General features: G+C 43.8%; 1 protein-coding gene across 1 annotated transcript in view; it reads right to left on the bottom strand.

Annotated features, from left to right (window-relative positions):
* Positions 1-1,935: 1,935 nt before the first annotated feature.
* JAML (junction adhesion molecule like) overlaps positions 1,936-22,253 on the bottom strand; it is a 33,213-nt gene continuing 12,895 nt past the window's right edge. Inside the window, exons 3-10 of the mRNA XM_081240181.1 lie at positions 21,210-21,364; positions 19,381-19,606; positions 15,498-15,610; positions 11,770-12,007; positions 8,015-8,153; positions 5,888-5,948; positions 4,325-4,408; positions 1,936-2,621 (exon numbers count right to left, since the gene is read on the bottom strand). Of these exons, the coding sequence (XP_081096307.1) occupies positions 2,529-2,621; positions 4,325-4,408; positions 5,888-5,948; positions 8,015-8,153; positions 11,770-12,007; positions 15,498-15,610; positions 19,381-19,606; positions 21,210-21,364 (1,109 nt within the window). The 3' untranslated portion in view covers positions 1,936-2,528. The remainder of the gene's footprint in view (positions 2,622-4,324; positions 4,409-5,887; positions 5,949-8,014; positions 8,154-11,769; positions 12,008-15,497; positions 15,611-19,380; positions 19,607-21,209; positions 21,365-22,253) is intronic.

Here is a 22,253-nt window from a genome sequence, read left to right as displayed (position 1 = left end):
GCCGCATAGCACAGGGAGATCAGCTCGGTGCTTTGTGACCACCTAGAGGGGTGGGATAGGGAGGGTGGGAGGGAGACACAAGAGGGAAGAGATATGGGAATATATGTATATGTATAACTGATTCACTTTGTTATAAAGCAGAAACTAACACACCACTGTAAAGCTTTTATACTCCAATAAAGATGTTTAAAAAAAATCTAAATTTAGAAAACCCATTATAAAAAATAAATAAATAAACAAACTCAAAATGGATTAAAGATCTAAAGCTAAGGCCTGACACTATAAATCCCTTAGAGGAAAACACAGGCAGAACACCCTTTGACATAAATCACAACAAGATATTTTTTGACCCACCTCCTAGGGTAATGAAAATAAGAACAAAAATAAACAAATGGGACCTAATGAAACTTCAAAGCTTTTGCACAGCAAAGGAAACCATAAACAAGATGAAAAGACAACCCTCAGAAAGGGAGAAAATATTTTCAAATGAATCAACTGACAAGGGATTAATCTCTAAAATATAACAGCTCATGCAGCTCAATATCAAAAAAACAAACAACCCAATCAAGAAATGGGCAGAAGACCTAAATAGACATTGCTCCAAAGAAGACATACAGATGGGCAACAAGCACGTGAAAAGCTGCTCAACATCATTAATCATTGGAGAAATGCAAATCAAAACTACAGTGAGGTATCACCTCACACCAGTCAGAATGGTCATCATCAAAAAATCTGCAAACAATAAATGCTGGAGAGGGTGTGGAGAAAAGGGAACCCTCTTACACTGTTGGTGGGAATATAAATTGATACAGCCACTATGGAGAACAGTATGGAGGTTCCTTAAAAAACTAAAAATTGAACTACCATATGACCCAACAATCCCACTCCTGGGCATATATCCGGAGAAAACCATAATTCAAAAAGATACGTGCACCCCAGTGTTCATTGCAGCACTATTTACAATAGCCAGGACATGGAAACAACCTAAATGTCCATCAACAGGTGAATGGATAAAGAAGATGTGGTACATACATATACAATAGAATACTACTCAGTGGAACGAAACTGGGTCACTTGTAGAGACGTGTATGGACCTAGAGACTGTCATACAGGGTGAAGTAAGGCAGAAAGAGAAAAACAAATATTGTGTATTAATGCATATATGTGGAGTCTAGAAAAATGGTATAGATGAACTTATTTGCAAAGCAGAAGTAGAGATACAGATGTAGAGAATAAATGTATGGATACCAAGGCGGAAAACGAGGGTGGGATGGATTGGGAGAGGGGGATTGACATATATACACTACCATGTGTAAAATAGATAACTAATGAGAACGGAATGTATAGCACAGGGAGCTCTACTCAATGCTCTGTGGTGACCTAAATGGGAAGGAAATCCAAGGAAGAGGGGATATACGTATACATGTGGCTTATTCACTTTGCTGTACAGCAGAAACTAGCACAACATTGTAAAGCAACTATACTCCAATTTTTAAAAATGTAGCTCACTTAAGATTGGATCAGAAATCAGAGACCCACAAAAGACCTGCTCTTTATCCAGGCCCTGAATGGCTAAGAGGAAAAAGTGGGATGCAGAGAATGAGGAAGGCCCTGTGGCAATAAAGACGAGGAGATCCGAGCTGGGCCCAGACTAGAAATAGGAGTTCAGAACCAAAGGATTTTAAAAACGAACCTCATTAAATCTTACAATAGTAACCCAAAGGTAAGGGAGCCTCACATTTCAGACCAAGAGTTAAATCAGTGGCTGTCCACTTTGGCACCGCCTGAGTGTCACTTTTGAAAAAGGCAAGTGCCCCAGCTCCACCCATGAATTCCAAACCAGAACACCTCTGGTGGAGTCCAGCCAAGAGCCACCAGCCACACTGATACCCAGCCAGAATCAAGTAGCACTGCGTTAAATCAAAGAGCTGTATTTATACCCCACTTCCAACCCCATTCACCCCCTCAAAACTTTCCCAGGCCTCAAACCAGTCCCCAGTGTGTAAGTCACAGCGGGGCTTTCCTCCAGTCACTTCAATTGTTTCAGGAGTTCCAGACCATAGATTCCTCACCAAGACTCCACTTGCCCCTCAGCCAGGGTAGAAACACAGGATGATTTCCACAAACTGCATTTATTTAGGGATAATTGGCCAACGAAATCGTTTGGGTTGGTTTTTATCTCTGTGATTCTTCCCTGTAACCATCCACAAAGAGCACCGTCCAAGCAGAGGGTCTGACCTGATGGGATGCTTGAGGCCGCTGGGGCAGCTCAGTCAGGGTCCCCAGGGCCAGTGTCCCACTCCAGAGGGACCAAGTCTGTGCTCCCCCTAATCAGGGCCTGTTCCTCCAGAGCTGTCCCGTCTCTCTGCCAAGCTTCAAGCCCTCCATCTTCAGCCCTTTGCCCAAGCAATGAGGCCGGAGGAGGACTGGGAGGGCAGGGGGTCTGACATAACTGGTACATGGACTCAGGACACAAGGAAAAGAGAGTCTGCGTCATGGCCAAGGGCAAAGGGAACTTCCCCTTCTTTTCAAAAGGCTTGCTCTGTCCTGGGCATTCCCCCGTCTGACTTTTTGTCAGATGGGCTAGTTGGTGCTGACCCCAGAGAAGGCCAAACTGGGTGCTGTGGGGAGAAAGAAACAAAGCACATTTGTAAGAAGCGTTTCAATCATAATAGTTTCCATTTATTGAGCTCTTTCCATCTGTCTGGCCCAATTCTGAATTTCACACGCACTGTCTCATTTGATCCTCACCACCCGAGAGATAGGTTTTATTATTCCCATTAAGGATTAGGAAACTGAAGTTCAGAGAAGCTAAGTTACCTGCCTAAGATTGAGCTAGCTTCTAAGTCAGGGTAAAGATTTGGACCCTGGTGTGTCCAACTCCAAAACCTGTTATCTTAACCATTGTACTATACAGCCTCAGAAAGGGGACACGGCGTGGTGCCCCCTTCATTTAAGTAAATTTAATCAAGAAGCAAAGGTTCTTTGTTACCCTGCTCTCTTTCAGATAACACCTCCCTACCTGAGGTCTCAAACAAGTGGTATGCAGGCCAGAATTCACCCACGGGCTTGTTTAATTTGGTACATAGTGTTTTAAAATAACTTGACAACCCCTGAAGGACTTTGAGTTTGTGGCCCTGGCTTCTCATCACACTCGCTTTATTGAAACCGTTTCAAGGGGACAGGCGTGCCATTTTCTGCAAAGTTTCAGTCGCAAGCACCTGGCAGTGAACATGGGGAAGCTGGCTTGGAAGCTGGCTTTGGAGCTGGCTTTCCCTCCTCCATCATCTCTGCGCCAAAGACTATCTGCAAACAGTACCACCCAGGTGGCTGACACACTCAGCAGCAGCCACTGTGCAGCTGTATCAGCAGGTCTCTAAGATGAGGTTCTGGCAGTTACTGTAGCATCACATGGCTATAACAGGAGAAGGATTGGGGGAGGGGAATGACTATATTCAACTTCAGAGGGGAGCTTATGTTTCCCTTGGTGGAGCCAGGCCAGGGCTCTGATCTCACACTTCCCTGGCAGAACCTTTCTCTGCTGTAATCATCTGGAAGTCATGTGTCCTTAGCGCTGGTGTGACAGGAACAAACAGAAGCCATCATCCTATAAGCAGAGGAGGCCAGCCTTCCTGAACCCAGCAGAACACGGCTCCCTCCATGGCTGGGGTGTCTATCATTAGTCTACAAATAGCATCATAGCCCTCGCCAGCTCAGTCCTTTTATCCTTATCCCTACTCACTACACAGCCAGTGTCTTTTCTAGGTGCTGGACTTCCCTGGAGAGTTGAGCAAAGAGAAAGTAAGAATCAGACTCTGTATTATTACATGAAATTCAGCATGCAGCCTTGCTAGCAATTAGATTATGTCAAGGTATAATAAGTCACAGAATTTAAAAATCTAAGAGTTGGAAGGCACATTTTGAAAGGAAGGAAAACTATCCCTTGTGACACGATGCTTGTGCAAGGATCTTACAGCCCCCTCTTTACTATGCTGTGTTAAACCAGTATTGTACTGATGAGGCAGAGATCTTGCCTACCCTCATGAAGGCACTTCCTTTTACCTCTAAGATCAATCCTCTCCAGCCCTAGAGATACTCATAATACGCGAAGTTGGTTATAAGGACAAGTTTGATATTACTTTTCTATCCAGCAGAGCTTCAGCTTCTCACCCTTTCCTACTACCTAGAAAAATCTCTGCCCTCAGCAGAGTGGCCTCCCCAGGGGACCTAGCAATGTGCATCCCCCATGAGTTTGCCATATCCTTCCCAGCTCCTTTTCCTGCCTCCAGATGCATGGCTTGGCTGGACCCAGAATATTCCTCACCATGGTCATGTAGGTGGCCTCCGACTTCCCACTTGATTCTTCATCAGTCACCTCTTGCATGGTTATTGAGGAGTAGATATGTTTCTAGAGGGGAGAAAAACATGTAAATATTCCTAAAACTCAACAAGTCTTACATACCAGAGAAAAGGCTATCTACCACTCTTCAAGGGGACAGGGGTCCTCCAGGGCATCAACCACCAAAATCAGTAGGTCAGAGGGTTACTAAGAGCTAGAGAATTATCATAGGTCATGATAATCCAGTCCTCAGACTTCCTGGAAATTAAGAAAATTAGCTCATCAGCAAAGAGCACTATCTTAAGAACCAAATTCTTTGGTTCAAAAGTCAAACATCTGGGACTTCACTGGCAGTCCAGTGGTTAAGACTCCACGCTCCTAATGCAGGGGGCGTGGGTTCACTCCCTGGTCAGGGAACTAAGATCCCACGTGCTGCATGGCGTGGCCAAAAAAAAAAAATCAAACATCTTCGTTTGGATGGGCATTGAGGTAGCAGAAGAAAATTCTTATCTTGCCAGATTACTTGTACTTTGTGATTATTTCCTCCTCATTAGAGTCATGGCAGGACGGCATTCAGCAGCAGCTAATTGTCATCATCTCTTCCAGAGGGTTTATATGCCAGGAAGAGCCCTCACTGAACTTCACATCTGTGAGGTCAGAGGTACTATGTGACTCCTATTCCTGGCACTATTTGGAGAAGTGATATCATCCATTGACAAAGTCTTGGACTTCTGGAGTCCCCTGCACTATGTTGTGAGAAAATCCTACTCTTGGGTCACAAACAGCCCAAAAGGTGGAAAGGTAAATATTATAAGAGGAGTTTTTCAAAGGAAAGAGAGAGAGAGAGAGAGAGAGAGAAAGTGAGAGAGAGGGAGGGAGGGAGGGAGGAAGGAAGGGAGGGGGAAAGAAAGGAGGGAGGAAGGCGGAAGAAGGGAAGGAGGAGGGAAGAAAAGAAAGAACAAAAGGGGAAAAAAAGAGTTCAAGGAAACTAATCCATTTCTCAGTCCCTGGTAGCAATTATTTACCACAAACTAATATGGTTGAAAAAGTTCTTGATCCTCTCTTTCTAAAGGTCCCCGGATATTTAATCTGAACAATTAACTCCTTCACTTAACTCTGGAATGGATCATAATCATCCTTTATATGGATACAGTGCCTCATAGATTACAAAGCACTTGCCTATCATCATGTTATTTGAACCTTATAACGGGGCAAATATGTTTGTCCTTAAACTCATTTTACTGATGAGAAAACTGAGGCTCAGGGAGGTGGCAGACCTGGGCTTGAACTAGGACTTTCCCAGGGCCCTCCAAGGATGTACTGGGCTGCTGGACTGGCCCTGTCCGCCCCATGCCACTCACTCTCCCAGGGACTCATTGCAGTGATGGAGATTTCCTGAGCTGCTGCTCTGTGCCAGGCACTGGATGCGCCGAGACATAATGAGACACAGTTCACAGGGGAATGATAAGGACACCACCTGGATCCTGGAGCAGTCTCCACCTTGCCCTCACTGGGCACAGCAGCAAAATGGCAGAGTTCTTCTCTTACCTCTGGATTTGCCTTCTTTGTGTTCTCCAGGTTTTTGACCAAGGTCGTGGAAGCTACTGAACTGCAAAGGCATGAAAAGCATGTGGAATTACCCAGCCAGCACTGTATATTCAAGGGTGACAACATGAGACCACACAGAGTTTTATGAAGAGAGAGACCCCAGGTTAGGAATTACTCCCAGACACCTACAGCCCACGCTCCCCAGCTCCGCTTGATATCTGAGAGATGCATCTCTTTCACGGAAAGCAGAAAAGCATCTGGAGATAGTTTAGGCTGAACGACAGCTTCAACCTCTCTATTGTCACACTAACAAGTTTTCTGTCCATAACAATTTAAAGTGAATTAATAGAGAGGGGCCATGGGATTCGATTTTATCATTTCCGAGGACTGGGAAAATGGAGCTGAACCAGCAGGGAGCAGCAGAAGCTCAGCGAGACACCGGTTCAAAGGCTCCCGGCTTCTTTCTTCCAGGGAGGATGCCAAGCAGAATTATCCCCTCAAACACCCAGGGCTGGGAGCTCTGGCCCCTTCCCTGCCCTTGGCCTTTGATTGCTTGACCATCTGCCTTCTGCATTTGTCACTAAATAGGCTTCCTTTTTTTCCTATTTTGTCCTAAGGTGGAGCGAAGAAAGAAAAATAACAACAACAACCAGGGTTAAAGCTAGAAAGGAATGTACATTTTTTTGTCTCAGAGTAGAAATATTTTAATCATATTTTCTGATTATAAAGTTATATGCTCTGATTGTAAAATAACTCAAATAATACAGAAATGTAGACAGTCTGAAGTTGAGGTTCCAGTAAACCCCCTACCCTCCTAGCACCCAACTTTCCTTTTATCCCAAATAGCACTATTAATATTTTAGAATTATCCTTCCAAACCTCTCTCAGTGCAAGCATAAGTATACTCACACAAAATATATTTAGTATATATGCTGCTGAAGAGAGAATTACATAATATGCTTTTTTATTAAAATGAGATCATACTATATATTGTATAATACTACTCCTTGGACATCTTTCTCCATCATTACATACAGAGCCATGCGGTATTTCATTGAATGGAATACCAGTTTATTGAATCATTACCTTTCTGACAGACACTGAGAATGCTTTCAGTTTTTAATTATAATCTTTGCTACAGCAACCATGTTTATGCACAAGTCTCAGCACATCCGTCTGACTATTTCTTTAGAATAAACTAGTAGACAGACATGGGAGTGCTGCTCTTCATTTTGAGGGAAACTGAGGCCCAGAGCAGGGAAGTGAGCTGAAAGGGAAGCCAGGTTGTCTAACTCTCGGTTCAGTGCTGTCCACATGCCGAAAGCAAAGACCTTCAAGTTCAAAACCAAGTCAGTGAGCCCCTGGGGGGTCAAGTGCAAACCTAGCAGGCAGCAGGAGTTTCTGTACAATACATGTCCCATGGGGAAAGGAGTCCCAAAAGTCATCACTACTCAGTCTTAATGGGGGTTCTTGCCCATTGACACTATTTCAAAAAGAGAGTCAATTTGCCCTAGCAACATAGTTCATCAATATTTGGATAAACGGAAGGATATGAGCCTGTCAACAGCCAGTGAAACACTAGAGCCCGTGCCCAGAGCATCGGTGTATTTCTGAGGTACTGGTAGAATTTCAAGCCTTTAAAAACACATTTCAACAATAAATAATTTAGGACCTGAGGCCATTCATTCAAAAGTAGCTTCTCATAATTAAAATGTGGTCCTTCAGATAAAGCCACTGACAACCCTCAAAATCTGAGCTTCTCTACGAAGTATATACATACTGTGGATAATTCAAAAATCGTTTCTCTCAGGCATTGAATAGCACCATTATGGTTCTTGCATAAGATGTATACTCTTAATTGTGCTCTACTTGGACCAACATTTGTAAGTCTTTGTAATCTTTGTAAAATGAGGATGGTGTGGGAATGTGCAAGGCCTTTCAGGATAACAGGGAGCAAAGGGGGTGGGGTCGCTATACAATGACGTCTAATGTGGTAACCACAGATGATTCTGGTTTAAAACACCCTCTTCTGTGAAAATGGCACACTTAGAGCCTTATCACTCTCTTCCACTTCGGGCTAGAGGCATCTCCAGCCCCCCAGCCCAAGAGATGCGAGCAGCCCTGTACCTCTTATTCCCATAGGTCCTCTTCACAATCAATATCAGAACAGGAAGCAGCAGGATAGTGGCGCAGATAATCCCCACAATGATCACCAGCTGATTACCGCCCAGGATCTCAGGTCCGAGGGTTACTGAGGTCACCAATGCTTGGGAAAGGAGAAAAGTAATGACAGGGCCTCAATATTCCAGAAAAGAGCTGGGAGCCTAACCAGTTCTAGACCAAGTAGCAACAGCCACGTCAGAAGCGGGAGGAGAAGGTCAGACTCCACTCCATGTTGAAACACTAGGACTCCAGCTGTCCCCATTAGACTGAGAACCAAAGTCCGCTGACACACCCCACCCCCACCCCCAGTTACTGTTAAAATGTAGATTAAGGTCGGTGGGAAAAGAGAATATCACCTCACCTACAGTAGAGTTTCCTTTCACATTAATAATTCTATCTTAAAATGTGGTTTACCAAATGACAGAAATAACAGACATGTTAGAGCCTGCTCTAGGCTACAACACTCAGCCCCATAGTCATGATACAAAGTAAAGCACTTCCACCCTTATGGTACCCTTCACTCATTTCCTCAGTTCACTCTGAACATACACACCAAACACCTCCTGGGTGCCAGATATCACTAGGCACAGAAGATGCAAAGACAAATAGTGCATGGTCCCTGCCTTCAAGGAGAGAGACAATGTAAACAGAAAACCACAGACTGCTTATAGATGCTTTGAGAGCAGTCCATATAGAGTACAGAGCAGCATAGAGAAAAGGGTACCCAATTCTATGGGGAGCAGAACCTGAGAATTTGTCAGCAAAAGTTTTAAAGTTTAAGCTGAGTCTTAAAGGAAACATCAAGGTTTTGTTGGCAAAAAATATGGGGAAGGATGGTAGGGACCTTATACCCAAGGTCTGGAGCTCTTAGTTGCTTTTAGGTGACAGGATGGTGTTTTTAGAAACTAGCAAGAGTTCCATGGGTCTGGTTCAAAGGTTGTGTTTGTCGGTGTGGCGGGGAATGAGGCTGGATAAATAACAGGATGTAAGTCATGAAGGACCTTGATTATCTCAATGAGGAGTTTGGATTTTTTTTACGTAGGAAACGGAGAAGACATTGAGAGATTATAAGCAGTTGAGATTTGTTACTGAGAAAGATGGCACTCAGAGCTGCATGAAGAATGAGGGGTAGTGACTGAGAATGAAAGCAGAGACTTGTGAGGGGCCTACAGTCCAAGACAGGGATGAGACAGCCAGAATAAGGTGGTGGTGACAGATGGGAAAGAAGGCAGATCCAGTCAGTAGTAGACAGGCATAAAAAGGAACGAAACTGAATTATCTGTAATGAGGTGGATGGACCTAGAATCTGTCATACAGAGTGAAGTAAGTCAGAAAGAGAAAAGCAAATACGGGTTGCTAATGCACATATATGGAATCTAAAAAAAACGGTATGATGAACCTAGCGGCAGAGCAGAAATAAAGACGCAGACGTAGGGAACAGACTTGAAGACACAGTGGAGGAAGGGGAAGCTGGGATGAAGTGAGAGAGTAGCACTGACATATATACACGACCAAGTGTAAAATGGATGGCTAGTGGGAAGCTGCTGCATAGCACTGGGAGATCAGCTCGGTGCTCTGTGATGACCTAGAGGGGTGGGATAGGGAGGGTGGGAGGGAGGCTCAAGAGGGAGAGGATATGCAGATATATGTATACACATAGCTGATTCAATTTGTTGTACAGCAGAAACTAACACAATATTGTAAAGCAATTATACTCCAATAAAGATATTTTTTTAAGTCAGTAGTAGAAATGACAGGACTTGTTGACTTGTTAGACTGGGGGTCATGGGAAAGGGAAGAATCAAGTACAACCCCCAGGCATCCAGTTGGATAACTGTGTAGATGGTGGTAGCATTAACTGAGATGGAAGAGATGGACTGGGGAGAGGTGAGAGGGGTAGGTTTGGATATGTTGTATTTGAGTATTTGTGGAATATTTGGGTGGAGCTCATATAATACATAGAGATAGAGAGATGCATAGATAGGCAGACAGATCAAGTTGTATGTAACGTAGAATATATTGAATGTATATAGAACAATACTACTGAGGTAGAGAAGGTCGAGGATGTGCCATTAGAGTACCATTGGTGATCTACGCTAGAGTAGAGGAAGAAGCAGAAGGCTGAATGCAGTGTGCTATCAATTAATGGGAGATGAGATAGGAGACACCATGTCCAGCCCTTTAGCAAGCTATCTGGCTGTGTAAAGAAAGAAATACATAATGTATTGTGGGGAAGGTTGCACAACTCGGAATATACTAAAAACCATCAAGGTGTACACTTTAAATGGGTAAATTGTAAGGTATGTGAGTTGTATCTCAATAAAGCTGTTTCAAGAAAAATAAAGATATAGGATGAGAGCTAAAGGACACAAGGACACAGGTAAGAGGAAGAGTGAAGTGTATGTTTGTGCTGAGTGGTAGAAGCCCTTGGAAAGTACGAGCTTAAAGAGCCATGCTGGGGCTTCCCTGGTGGCGCAGTGGTTGGGAGTCCGCCTGCCGATGCAGGGGACACGGGTTCGTGCCCCGGTCAGGGAAGATCCCACATGCCACGGAGCGGCTGGGCCCGTGAGCCATGGCCACTGAGCCTGCGCATCCGGAGCCTGTGCTCCGCAACGGGAGAGGCCACAACAGTGAAAGGCCCGCGTACCGCAAGAAAAAAAAAAGAGCCATGCTGTGAGGATCCTAAGAAGGAAGAGAGAGCACCACCTGAGCACAGGGGCTCAGATAAGCCCTGGGTGGAAGGGAGCTCAGGATGGCAGGGCAGGCATGAGGATGGGAGCAGATGTAGGTCCGTTTGTGGGTGGGGAGGGCTCCAAAGTTGAATGAGCTCCCGCTAATGGCTTCTATTTTCTCTGTGGAGTGGAGCTAAGACTTCTGAGAGTGAAGAAAGCCATCTGTCTGCTTCCCTCTCCAGCTGGGATTCTTTGCTATTGGCAAGAAGGTGCCTCCATAGACTTAAGTCTCTGGCCAGAGGTACTGGGGTGTGTTGCACCCTCACCTCTATCCCTGCCCCCAACCAACCACAGCCAACCCCTGGGTCCCTAGCAAAAGGCAAAGTCCACAGGCCACATCCTGACTGCTAACTGGGTTATGGTTTAACTTTAACTCCTCACTTATCAACCTCTATCAGTCAACACAATTGAGTCTTTACTCTCCTACACACCAATGGCCTTAATACACAGTGTTTCGCCAGAATACAGAATCTTTGATCAGAAAACCCCTCTGTTTTTGGTTTTGGCCCCTTCCTGTTTTCTCTCTGTTCTTTGCTGTCTCTCACCAGCTCGGGATCATCTTCCTTTCCACTACAGAGCATAGAGCATCTCCCTTGAAGCCAAGTCAAAACAACTCCAATCCATCTCTGAGCTCCTGTACCTTTAACTTAGTATATTACACTAATGATGAGTGAGGTCTGGCAGAGGGGTGGTGTTCACTCAATATTAGCTTTTTTTTCCTTGACCTGCCAGCAGGGAAGAACTAGGGTGAGGCCAATAAGGTGCATAAGGCACCAAATTTAAAGAGGTATCACTCTCAAGGTCATGCAAGTACAGGGTACAAGTGCTTGGTAAGTGCTGGGCTTATCAGGGTCAGGCAAGTACAGCACCTGAGAGTAATGCCTCCTTAAATTTTGCACCCTGGAAGCCTCTCAAGCCTCACCCTAGTCCTGGCCCTGCCTACCGGCTATGAGGTCCCTCCTCCCTCTCCAGCCAAATGTTAGATACTTCGAGGCTCTTTCAGGATCACGTGCAGCACAGTGGTTGTCTTGACTGTCAGGTTCCCCAGGTGGATACTGCAGGTGTAGCTTCCTCCATCAGACGCCTTCACTCTGTGGAGCATAATGGAGCCATCATTGCGGGAAGTGTCTCCCACCAGGTTTACACGGTTCTGGAAGCGGCCCCAGTTCTGGGGGTATCCCATGGGTGCCTTGAGTTTGGGGTAATAGCGCAACACAATCTCCTCCTAGAAGGGAAAGGCAAAACGTATGAGACTGAAGGGCTGGGGTAGAGGGGCGTGGGGAAGGTTGCGAGGGGAGCTCTCAGGACTCACAGGCTCTGTGTGTGGAAACAGTAAGGGTATTATCAGAATGTACGAAGTAACACAAATCCATGGACACGCGTGTCTGCGGGCACATAGTTGTGCAGGACGCCACCAAACCACAAACAACTCTTCCATCTCAAGAGAGGGATGAGGAAAGTGGGAATGAGGGACTTTCAGTTTTTTGCACTTCTCCAGTAAAAAAAGTAAAAGTACACCTTTACTTTTTATGACATATCCAGTTGGATTTCCAATAGGCACCTGAAACATGTCTAAAACTGAACTCCAAAATTCTCCCCCAAACCAGTTCCTTCTTATCCATCCCATTTTGGTAAATGGCAACGTCTTCTTTCTTAAGCTCTGGTTAAGAATCTTGGAGTCATCCTTAACTCCTCTATTTCTTGAACAACTCACATCTAATCCCACAACAAATCCTCTACCCTCGAAATACATCCCAAATCTAGCCACTTCTCACCTCTTCCACAGTCTGGTCCAAGCCACCATCTCTCACCTGGATTCCTACAAGAGCTTCTCAACTTGTATCCCTCTATACTCCCCACTACAGTCTATTCTCAGCAGATGAACCTTTAGAAATATAAGTTAAATCATATCACTCCTCTGCTCAAAACCCTCTAACAGCCCTCCATTTCTCCTAAAAGTACAAAGTCCTCCATGAGCTGCCCCACCCCCATCTCCTCTCTGACTTCATCTTCTACTGGCTTTTTCCTCACCTACTTGGGTGACTTCACTCCAACCACACCAGTCTCCTTGCTGCTCCTTGAGTACTGGCCTCAGGGCCTTTGCACTTGCTGCTTCCTTTGCCTGGAACACTCTTCCCCCCTAGACAGATGCACGGTTGCCTCCTTCACTTCCTTGAGACCTCTGCTCAAATGTTACCTTTTTGGTGAGGTCTCCCTGACCACCTACATAAAATAACAACCACAAAACCCTGTTTTCTTGTTCTCCATAGCTCTTACTATTACCTGACATATCATGTATTTATTTCTTCATTGTTTTACTATGTATATCGCTCCATCTTTTTTTTAACATCTTTATTGGAGTATAATTGCTTTACAATGGTGTGTTAGTTTCTGATTTATAACAAAGTGAATCATCTATACATATATATATATCCCCATATCTCCTCCCTCTTGCATCTCCCTCCCACTGCTCTAGGTAGTCACAAAGCACCGAGCTGATCTCCCTGTGCTATGTGGCTGCTTCCGACTAGCTATCTATTTTACATTTGGTAGTATATATATGTCCATGCCACTCTCTCACTTTGTCCCAGCTTACCCTTCCCCCTCCCCGTGTCCTCAAGTCCATTCTCTATGTCTACGTCTTTATTCCTGTCCTGCCCCTAGGTTCTATCCCTCCATCTTGATTGTAAGTCCCCCATCAGGGCAGGAGCTTTGAGTATTCACTGCATAGCAGATGCTTTAAGAACACTTGTTAAATAAATGTGTTGGAATTTTTTATAAAGTTATATAAATATTATTATTTTTAAAAGCTTTTAAGAAAAGGAAATGGGTATACAGACAGAAACATGAATGAAGAGACCTGGCTTGTCTCTTGTGATTCAAATTCACAACCCAACATGTCAACTCTCATCCTATTTTCTGCAGTGTCTCAATTGGTGGATGACATATAAATGCATGACGAGTTCCCAGAGGTGAATCTGGAACTACATGTAATTCCCCAGACCCCACCATGATGCCACCATTTCTTTTTTTGTTTTTTTTTGAATTTTTGAATTTTATTTTTTATATGGCAGGTTCTTATTAGTTATGTATTTTATACATATTAGTGTATACATGTCAATTCCAATCTCCCAATTCAGCCCACCACCACCCCCCGCCACTTTCCCCCATTGGTGTCCATACGTTTGTTCTCTACATCTGGATGCCACCATTTCTGACCCACTCAGCATATAGGAATCAAGTGAATATAAATGACTTTTTGTAGGGATGACCTGGAATATGTCTTCATTTATAAAAGTTAAATCTTTTCTAAACTTTGTACCTTAACTTTTATTAACAATAAGTTACCTGAGATGTCTCTTACAACACACCTTGACTCATCAGGATATCACCATGCCATAGTTGACATCTACTGGTCTAATGAACCAACTTGCTGTTTACTACTTCAGAGTTCCCATGAAGTACTCCTCAACCTGGCCCTCAGGACCTACTAATCCCAACATTCGAAGCATCCATGAAGACAAAGAAAATTCCCTCCATCACATAAATGGGGCAATGGGGCACAGAAGAAAACTCACAAAAATAACCCAAATAAGAATAAGAGGGCTTCCCTGGTGGTGCAGTGGTTAAGAATCCGCCTGCCATTGCAGGGGACACGGGTCCGGGAAGATCCCACATGCCACGGAGCAACTAAGCCCATGTGCCACAACTACTGAAGCCCGTGCACCTAGAGCCCGTGCTCGGCAACAAGAGAAGCCACCTCAATGAGAAGCCCGCACACCACAACAAAGAGTAGCCCCCGCTCGCCGCAACTAGAGAAAGCCCAAGCACAGCAACGAAGACCCAGTGCAGCCAAAAATAAATAAATTAAATTAATTAATTTTTTTAAAAAAGAATAAGAATGCAAAATGGTCTAGATGATCTTATTTGCAAAGCATAAATAGAGACACAGATGTAGAGAATAAACGCATGGATACCAAGGGGGAAGCGAGGATGGGATGAGCTGGGAGATTGGGATCGACATATATACACTATTGATACTATGTATAAAATAGATAACTAATGAGAACCTACTGTATAGCACAGGAACTCTACTCAATGCTCTGTGGTGACCTAAATGGGAAGGAAATCCCAAACAGAGGGGATATATGTATACATAGAGCTGATTCACTTTGCTGTACAGTAGAAACTAACACAACATTGTAAAGCAACTATACTCCAATAAGAATTAATTAAAAATAAAAATTAAAAACATTTTTTAATTTTAAAAAAAGAATACGAATGCAATTGTGCTTATGCCTAGCCCATTGCTTTCCTGGCTAGGCCACCAAAATCATCCCCCTTGCTATCCCATGGACTCTACAAAAAGGGGAAAGGAGAAGAAGAATTAAACTAAAATGCAGTGGCCAAGTCATGTACAAATGCTTTACACCAGCTGTCTCCTGTGTGTGTCTTGACAACCTGAAAAGCTGAGCAGCAGCAGCATCTACTTCTTCTTCTTTATCATCTTCATTAGAGTCATTTTTCCCAACCGGAAGGTGAAATTGCCCAGCCAAGTGGCTGAGCTGAGAGGCCCAGCTTTGCCAAGGTCCAACGCCCAAGCCCTCACAACACCACCACATGGCACCTGCTGCCTGGATTCTTGATCTCCCCACTGTGTCCTGACAGCATCGGCCAGGGGCTTCTTATACACAATGAGGGTTTCTCCTCCTTACCTTGGTGTGTTCTCCTGATGAGAACATCCAGTCTACCCTGGTCATGTGTTTCTCTTCTGTGCTGTGGAAAACACATCCCATCTGAGTCGAATCACCCACATGAGCCGTGAGCTCTGGGGATAAAATGGTAAATCAAGTCAAACTCAAGGTATAATCTATAGAAGCCAAAGAACTTCCAGAAGAGATCATATTTAGCCAAAGATACTCAACAGTAAAATTAATGTCACCACCAAATACTACACACTTTCCCTCCACAGATGATCCAGATTATTCTGTGTGGTCAAAGTACTCAGAGGTCTCTCACTCAAATCCACACAATACCCCAAGGATAAGACAATACCCTCTAGCTACCAACATACACCAAGTCTGAGGGGTCCCACTGACTTCAGTAAACACTTTCTGGTTCTCTTTAATTCCTTTCTCCTTCTCCTTTTCTAGAACTTCTCCCACAAGCCCCAACTCCACTTCAAGCTTGTAATAAAGAAAGTACAGAAAACCTTGAAGCCCCCCACTTTCTGTTCACCAACTTAGATACCCACACCTGCTTAACATAAACAGGAAGTGGAAAGTTATATAACTCTCATTCTTATAAATAATCCACTGGCTCTCCTAGCTGAAAAACTGAATCATGGGTAAGTCTCTTCAATTTCTTTTATTCTTCTACAAGTTGTCTTAGGACTTGCTTAGGACAATTCTGGCTAGAGTACAGGTCACAGGACTGCTTGCTAATTAGGCCAAGGCAACAGACAGATTTCTTCTTGGCTTTTCTTTCTGTTTTAATCCCTGCCCCCACTTCCCCATCTGCTCCCCCTTCCCCTGCTCCTGGCTTTCCAACACATAGTCTCTTCCTCCTGCGTATTTGTATAAGCAGCTGACCCCATCATATGTTTGCTGCTTTAGTCATTTCAAGAAGTCCCTGAAAAAGAAAACAATTAGAAAGATGCTTCTGATTTTTCAATAGTGCTCTATACAAATCGACCACAAGTCAATTAAGAAAAGAAAGGCAGGATGATATTTAAGGGAGACACAAGCCTAGGTCTTAACTGGACAGAGTTCCTTCAAAAGAGCATTAAGCGGAGCTCATAAAGGAACACAGCACATCAGCTAACCTTTTCATCCAAATTGTGTCCCTGGGAGAACGTTAACTTCCCACCCAGGAGGAAAGACGCACAATGGGAGGAAAGCAAAAGAAAATATTATGAACTCAAAACTCTATGGAGGGAATTATTTTGGAAGTAATAAAAATTCACTGCAAAGAATACCAATAGGGAAGGAAACACCCTCTAAATCTATGAGTATATTAAGAATTGAACCCTATTTTTTAAATGTAATAATAAGAACTGAACATTCTGAGTTCCTTCAACACACCAGGCATGTGCTAGACACCTAGGATATCACCTAGTCATTACAATATTTTGAGATATGCACTATTACTCTCCCATTTCACAGAGGAAGAAAGTGAAAGAGCCCAGAGCTTCATGGCCAGTAAAAGGCAGAGCCAGCACTCAAACCCAGGCCTGAGTGAAAACAAAGCCCACGCTTTCTCACTCCCTTTACTGTTACCACCGCACACAAGTGGAAGGATGGCTGATTCTAGAGCAAAAATGTGGGAAGTTAATATTATTTTTATTTGTAAGAAAATGGTCTATACCACTGAAATTTTGTTTCCCAAATATTAGGAACTTTCTCTAAATTAGGATTTAAAGCACTGTTGGGTGTGATTCCAAAACATGGGCTTTTAATTATTTCATTATATTGCCTCCCTTCTAGAATCATAGAACTTTATAAATTGAGAAGAGATTAGAATAGAATAAAAATAATAGAGTAATGAAGTTAGGGGTCCAGAAGCCACCTAAACTCACATACTATACGACCTACCATGTGCACGAATCCCTTCAATAAGAATATTTTCTCTCCTTGAACGACATATTTTCCAAAATGTTAAACCAAACTCAAAACATTGTTCAAGCAATTCATCTGATATGAAAACTTTAATTCAATTTTGAATCTTAAAAATGAAGATCATCTGACTGAAATTATATGCACAAGTTTGAATAAAAATTAATTTTTGTTCTCTTTATACTTTTCATTAACTATTATACAATATATCTATATAGTATAATTATATAATCTGTGAACACACACACTCAGATGCCTTAAAATCCTTTCACAGAATAAAATGGAAGCAAATTCCTAAGAAAGAAAGAAAGAAAGAAAGAAAGGGAAAGAAAGAAAAAAGAAAATTGTCTATACTGTTTAAAATAAGAACTATGAATAAAAGAGTTGAAGTAGTAGAAACACAGAAAAATTACAAACTGAAGGATAAACTTTGTGGAGGAAATCTAGATGAGTTTTCACATGGAAGGAGATGGCCACCAGGCAAATGGTCAGGAGTTAGAGCTATTCCCACGCTGGCTGGAAAGGAAAAGTAAATACAAGTTGCTCCACTGGCTACTGGGAAATATCTGACTACCCCTAAAATTGCTCTAGCCTGCTCCCATGGACTCAGTTCTTAAAACTGCCTCCTTTGGGCTCCTTCCCTCTGCGTCTCTTCTAAGCGGGAATAGGCACCCATTTTGTAGGACATGCTTGTAGTCCTCAGGCCCAGCATCAGAGAACAAAGTAGAAAGGGGTAACTCAAAGATAATCCTTGGGGGACACAGGCAGTTGGTTCATTTCTTCTTCCTGGAGAGCCATACATTTAAAATCAAAAGAAAAATGCAATTGAAAAAAATTAGGAAAAATTAGGAGAGAGGCCAGAGGCCACCTTCTACAATTCCTTCTACCATTCCATTTTTTAGAAGTCAGATTCAAGTGAGGGATGCTAATTTAAGAATTTCCTTCATTTGACAAATGTTTACTGAATGCTTACTCTATGCCAGGCATTGTGTCTAGGGCTGGTCATGGGACCAAGAACACAGATCCAGGTGAGCAGGGGAGACACAACTGAACAGGTGTGTTGAATATCACCAGAGAGGAGGACAGGGTGCTCCAAAGGAGCTCACTGAAAGAATGGACCTAACCTAGCTGGCAGGGAGAGGGGCGTCTAGATTCTAGTTCACTCACTAAACAGCAAGCTCTCCTGAGGCCAAAGACTGTTCCTTCTATCTCACACTTTTAAAGAATGTATCTAATTCTTTGGTTTTCAAACTTTTTAAAGCAGCAGAATTCTTTCTTCAAACAAATCTTATCTGGCAGCCCAGTGAATACAACAGGAAAAAGGAAAAGGACTTTGGTTGTAGTGGAGGTGGAAGCCAGAGGTCCTGCCCAACTAGATCCTCTATCAATCCCCTGCCCTGTTCTCACCCTTTGTGTGGCCCACCAGGTTCCTTGGACCTTGAGTGTTCTATAGAACATGTTTTTTAAAACCAACAATCTACTGAAGCCATTTATAAATGGGAACATGAGGTCCTAGGAAGTCAGAGAGATCTGCTCATTTCTTTTATATCCCCCAGAACACCTAACATAGTTACCTACAAAATATGGACACGACATCAACATGGATAACTGATGGGAAGCATCAGGGTATAGTGAAAAACACATGGACTTTGTTGACAGAGGTACCAGGGTCCAAGTACTGGATATGCCATTTAATAAATATATGTCCTTAGGCAAGTCACTTAATCTCTCTAAGCCTCAGTTAACTCATCTGTAAAATGAAGAGGAGAATACAGTACTTCCTTCACAGCATTTTCATGAGGTTGAAACATGTTAAAGTAATAATAAAATAATGATCATCATTATTTTTATTTTATTGAGGACTCACTCCGTGGTAAGTACACAGCACAATGGCTGGCACTTGCTCAACAAAATCAGTTCGCTTCCCTCACTGCACACCAAATCTCTTGCCCCTTCGCCCTTCTCTGAGTAAGCATTTATGTACCTTTGGGCTCCTCTGGCAGTACACGCAGGACCACTGCTTTTTTGAACACCAGGCTCTCCATTTTGAAGCGGATTTCACAGGTATAGTTTCCCTGGTCAGCCTCTTCCACATTTTGCAGCAGGAGAGAACCGTCATGGTGTAAGATGTCCCCCACCAAGCTCACACGATTCTGGAAACGCCCCACAGGCACACTGATGTTGGCATAATAGAAGAGCACGTAATCATCCTGGAGGGCAATACAATATCAGAGAAAATGTAAAGTCCATGGCACCAGACCCAGGAGTCTGGACTCAAAAGCCCCTGTTCTGTGGAGGCAGCATAGTCATCAACACCACTATGATCAAAAAGTACTTGGGGGCTTCCCTGGTGGCGCAGTGGTTGAGAGTCCGCCTGCTGATGCAGGGGACGAGGGTTCGTGCCCCGTTCCGGGAAGATCCCACATGCCGCGGAGCGGCTGGGCCTATGAGCCATGGCCGCTGAGCCTGCACATCCGGAGCCTGTGCTCCTCAATGGGAGAGGCCACAACAGTGAGAGGCCCGCGTACCGCAAAAAAAAAAAAAAAAAAAGTACTTGGTATCCAATTCATCATCAACATCATCATCATCATCATCATCATCATCATCATCATCATGTGCCAGGCAATACACTGACTTGCACAAGGCTCTGTGGCTCATTTTGTACAAAGACAACTGGAGAAACAGGGTCAACACATTTCCATTTCTTACAGTTTAAGGTAAAATGTAACACCCACTCTGAAGATCACTCTGGGGATTCAAACTCACAACTTTTGAAAAGCATCTCCCATCTTCACCCTGTGTTCTGCCATGGCCTCCGCATTCAATGGCATCCAAATGTAATCCCACAGACTGGCTGTTGTGAGAATCCCCAGCATGTTGGCTGTTACCGCTGTCCTTTCTGCCCTCCTCCAGGCAGCTTATCATAAGGCATGAGAAGGAGTCGTCAACAGGGAATGGTTTACGGACTGGGAGGGGGAGCCACGGGGAATTCTTATTTTCACTTAGACCATGGGCGTTTCCCTCTTATAACAATAAATAGTAATAAACATTTGAGTGACAGTCGCATTGTAGGGATAACATGCTCTGAGCTACAAAAGCAACATTACATTTGCAAACGTTGGAACTTTATTGTCAACAATATATTACTGAGGACATATTTCGCAAATGATCCTGACATACAAGTATCTCCACAGAATCTCAGATGAGGCTTAATACACTGTTTCCTAATCCAAAGAGCTCCCGTGAAAGGCCTTCACTCAGCCATGCTGAGTCTGCTAATGCCAACACTTTAAGCAGCCATGAAGGAGAAAGAGATGGTTCCCCAGCACATAAATGGGTCACTGGAGTGCTAAAAGAATCTGCCCCCTCCCCAAAGAAGAGATTACTGTGACACCATTCCTGTGCCTAGGCCATAACTCTTTTTGTCTAGACCAATGCATTTTCACTCTTCTCACCCTCACACCCACCTATGCTACTCTACAAATGGGAGAAATAGAGGAAAGGAACTAAAGAACTTTATGTGCATGTCTCCCATTAGTTTCTCAAGGTCCTGAAAAGTAAGCATTACCATTATTATAATCACCTTCATCTTCACAGATGGGGAAGTTGAATGTCAGAAGTTTGAGTAATTTACCCAGCTGATTACACAGCCAAGAGGCGAGACTAGGAGGAGGCTCAGTTCTGGCAAGCTCCAGAGCCCAAGCTCCTGCAACCCCATCTCATGGCACTGGATGACCTGATTCTCCCTCTCCCCACATTCTGACACCATTGGCCAGGGGCTTTTAATACACAGCAGTGTTTCCTCCTTCTTACCTTGAAGTGCTCTCCTGATGAGAATATCCAGTCTACCTTGGTCACAAGTTTCTCTTCTGTGCTCTGGAAAATACATCCCAACAGGGCTGAATCACCCACATGGACTGTTAGCTCCGCGGAGGAAACAATCAAGTCATTCAGGCCCAAGGAATAACCTACAGAAGTCAAAAAGGCAAGAGGAGGCATCATTCAGACAAATACACTCAACAACAAAAATTAGTATTAATCTCCAAGTATATGCACCTTTCCACCCCAGATGACCCAAGGTGGACAAAGTATTCAGAGGCCCTTCATTCAAACCAGCATGGCATTCCCAAGGGTAAGAGAAACACCCTGTAGTTCCCCCCACGTAGCTCAAGTCAGAGGGGTTCTACAATCTTCATGCTATATAGATGCTAACTGGTCCTGTGCTCCTAGCCAGTCCCTTCCCCTTTTCTAGAATTCATCCCTGCAATCTCCTTTCTAAAGAAAGAAGAGAGGGAATTCCCTGGTGGTCCAGTGGTTAGGACTCTGCGCTTTCACTGCCGAGGGAGGAGGTTCAGTCCCTGGTCAGGGAACTAAGATCCTGCAAGCCACGTGGTGTGGCCAGAGAAACAAAACAAAACAAAAACAAAAACAAAACAAGAAGAAAAGAGAAGGGAAACCCTGAAGTCCCTCCTTTCAGGTCATGAATTTAGACACCCATAAACAGGAAATGGGATGTCTCTGGCTCCTAGTTTCCCACCCATTCCCTAACTGAAAAACCAGTTCACAGGTATTTTTGCTTCCCTCTGCTTTTCTCCTTCTTTAGTTCCTTTACAAAAGCTTATCTCTGAATTTGCTGGCTGATTCTGGCTGTAGTGCAGGTCCTTGTAATTAGGCCAGTACAGAGCACAGCTCCTCCCTTGAATTTCCTTTGTGTTTGCCTTCTCCCCACCTCCCTCCTCCAGTTCTGCCCTCAGCCCTGGCTTTCCAGTCTCTAGGGTTAGCCCATGCGGTACCCCTCCACTATCTGTCCATTGCTCAAGTAATTTCTCTTTTCCCTTAAAGAGAAAACCATTTCTA

The sequence above is a fragment of the Mesoplodon bidens genome (assembly GCF_964165515.1).
Source record: "Mesoplodon bidens genome assembly, chromosome: 7".
Taxonomy (NCBI): domain Eukaryota; kingdom Metazoa; phylum Chordata; class Mammalia; order Artiodactyla; family Ziphiidae; genus Mesoplodon; species Mesoplodon bidens.
This window is presented reverse-complemented; position numbering and strand designations above follow the sequence as displayed.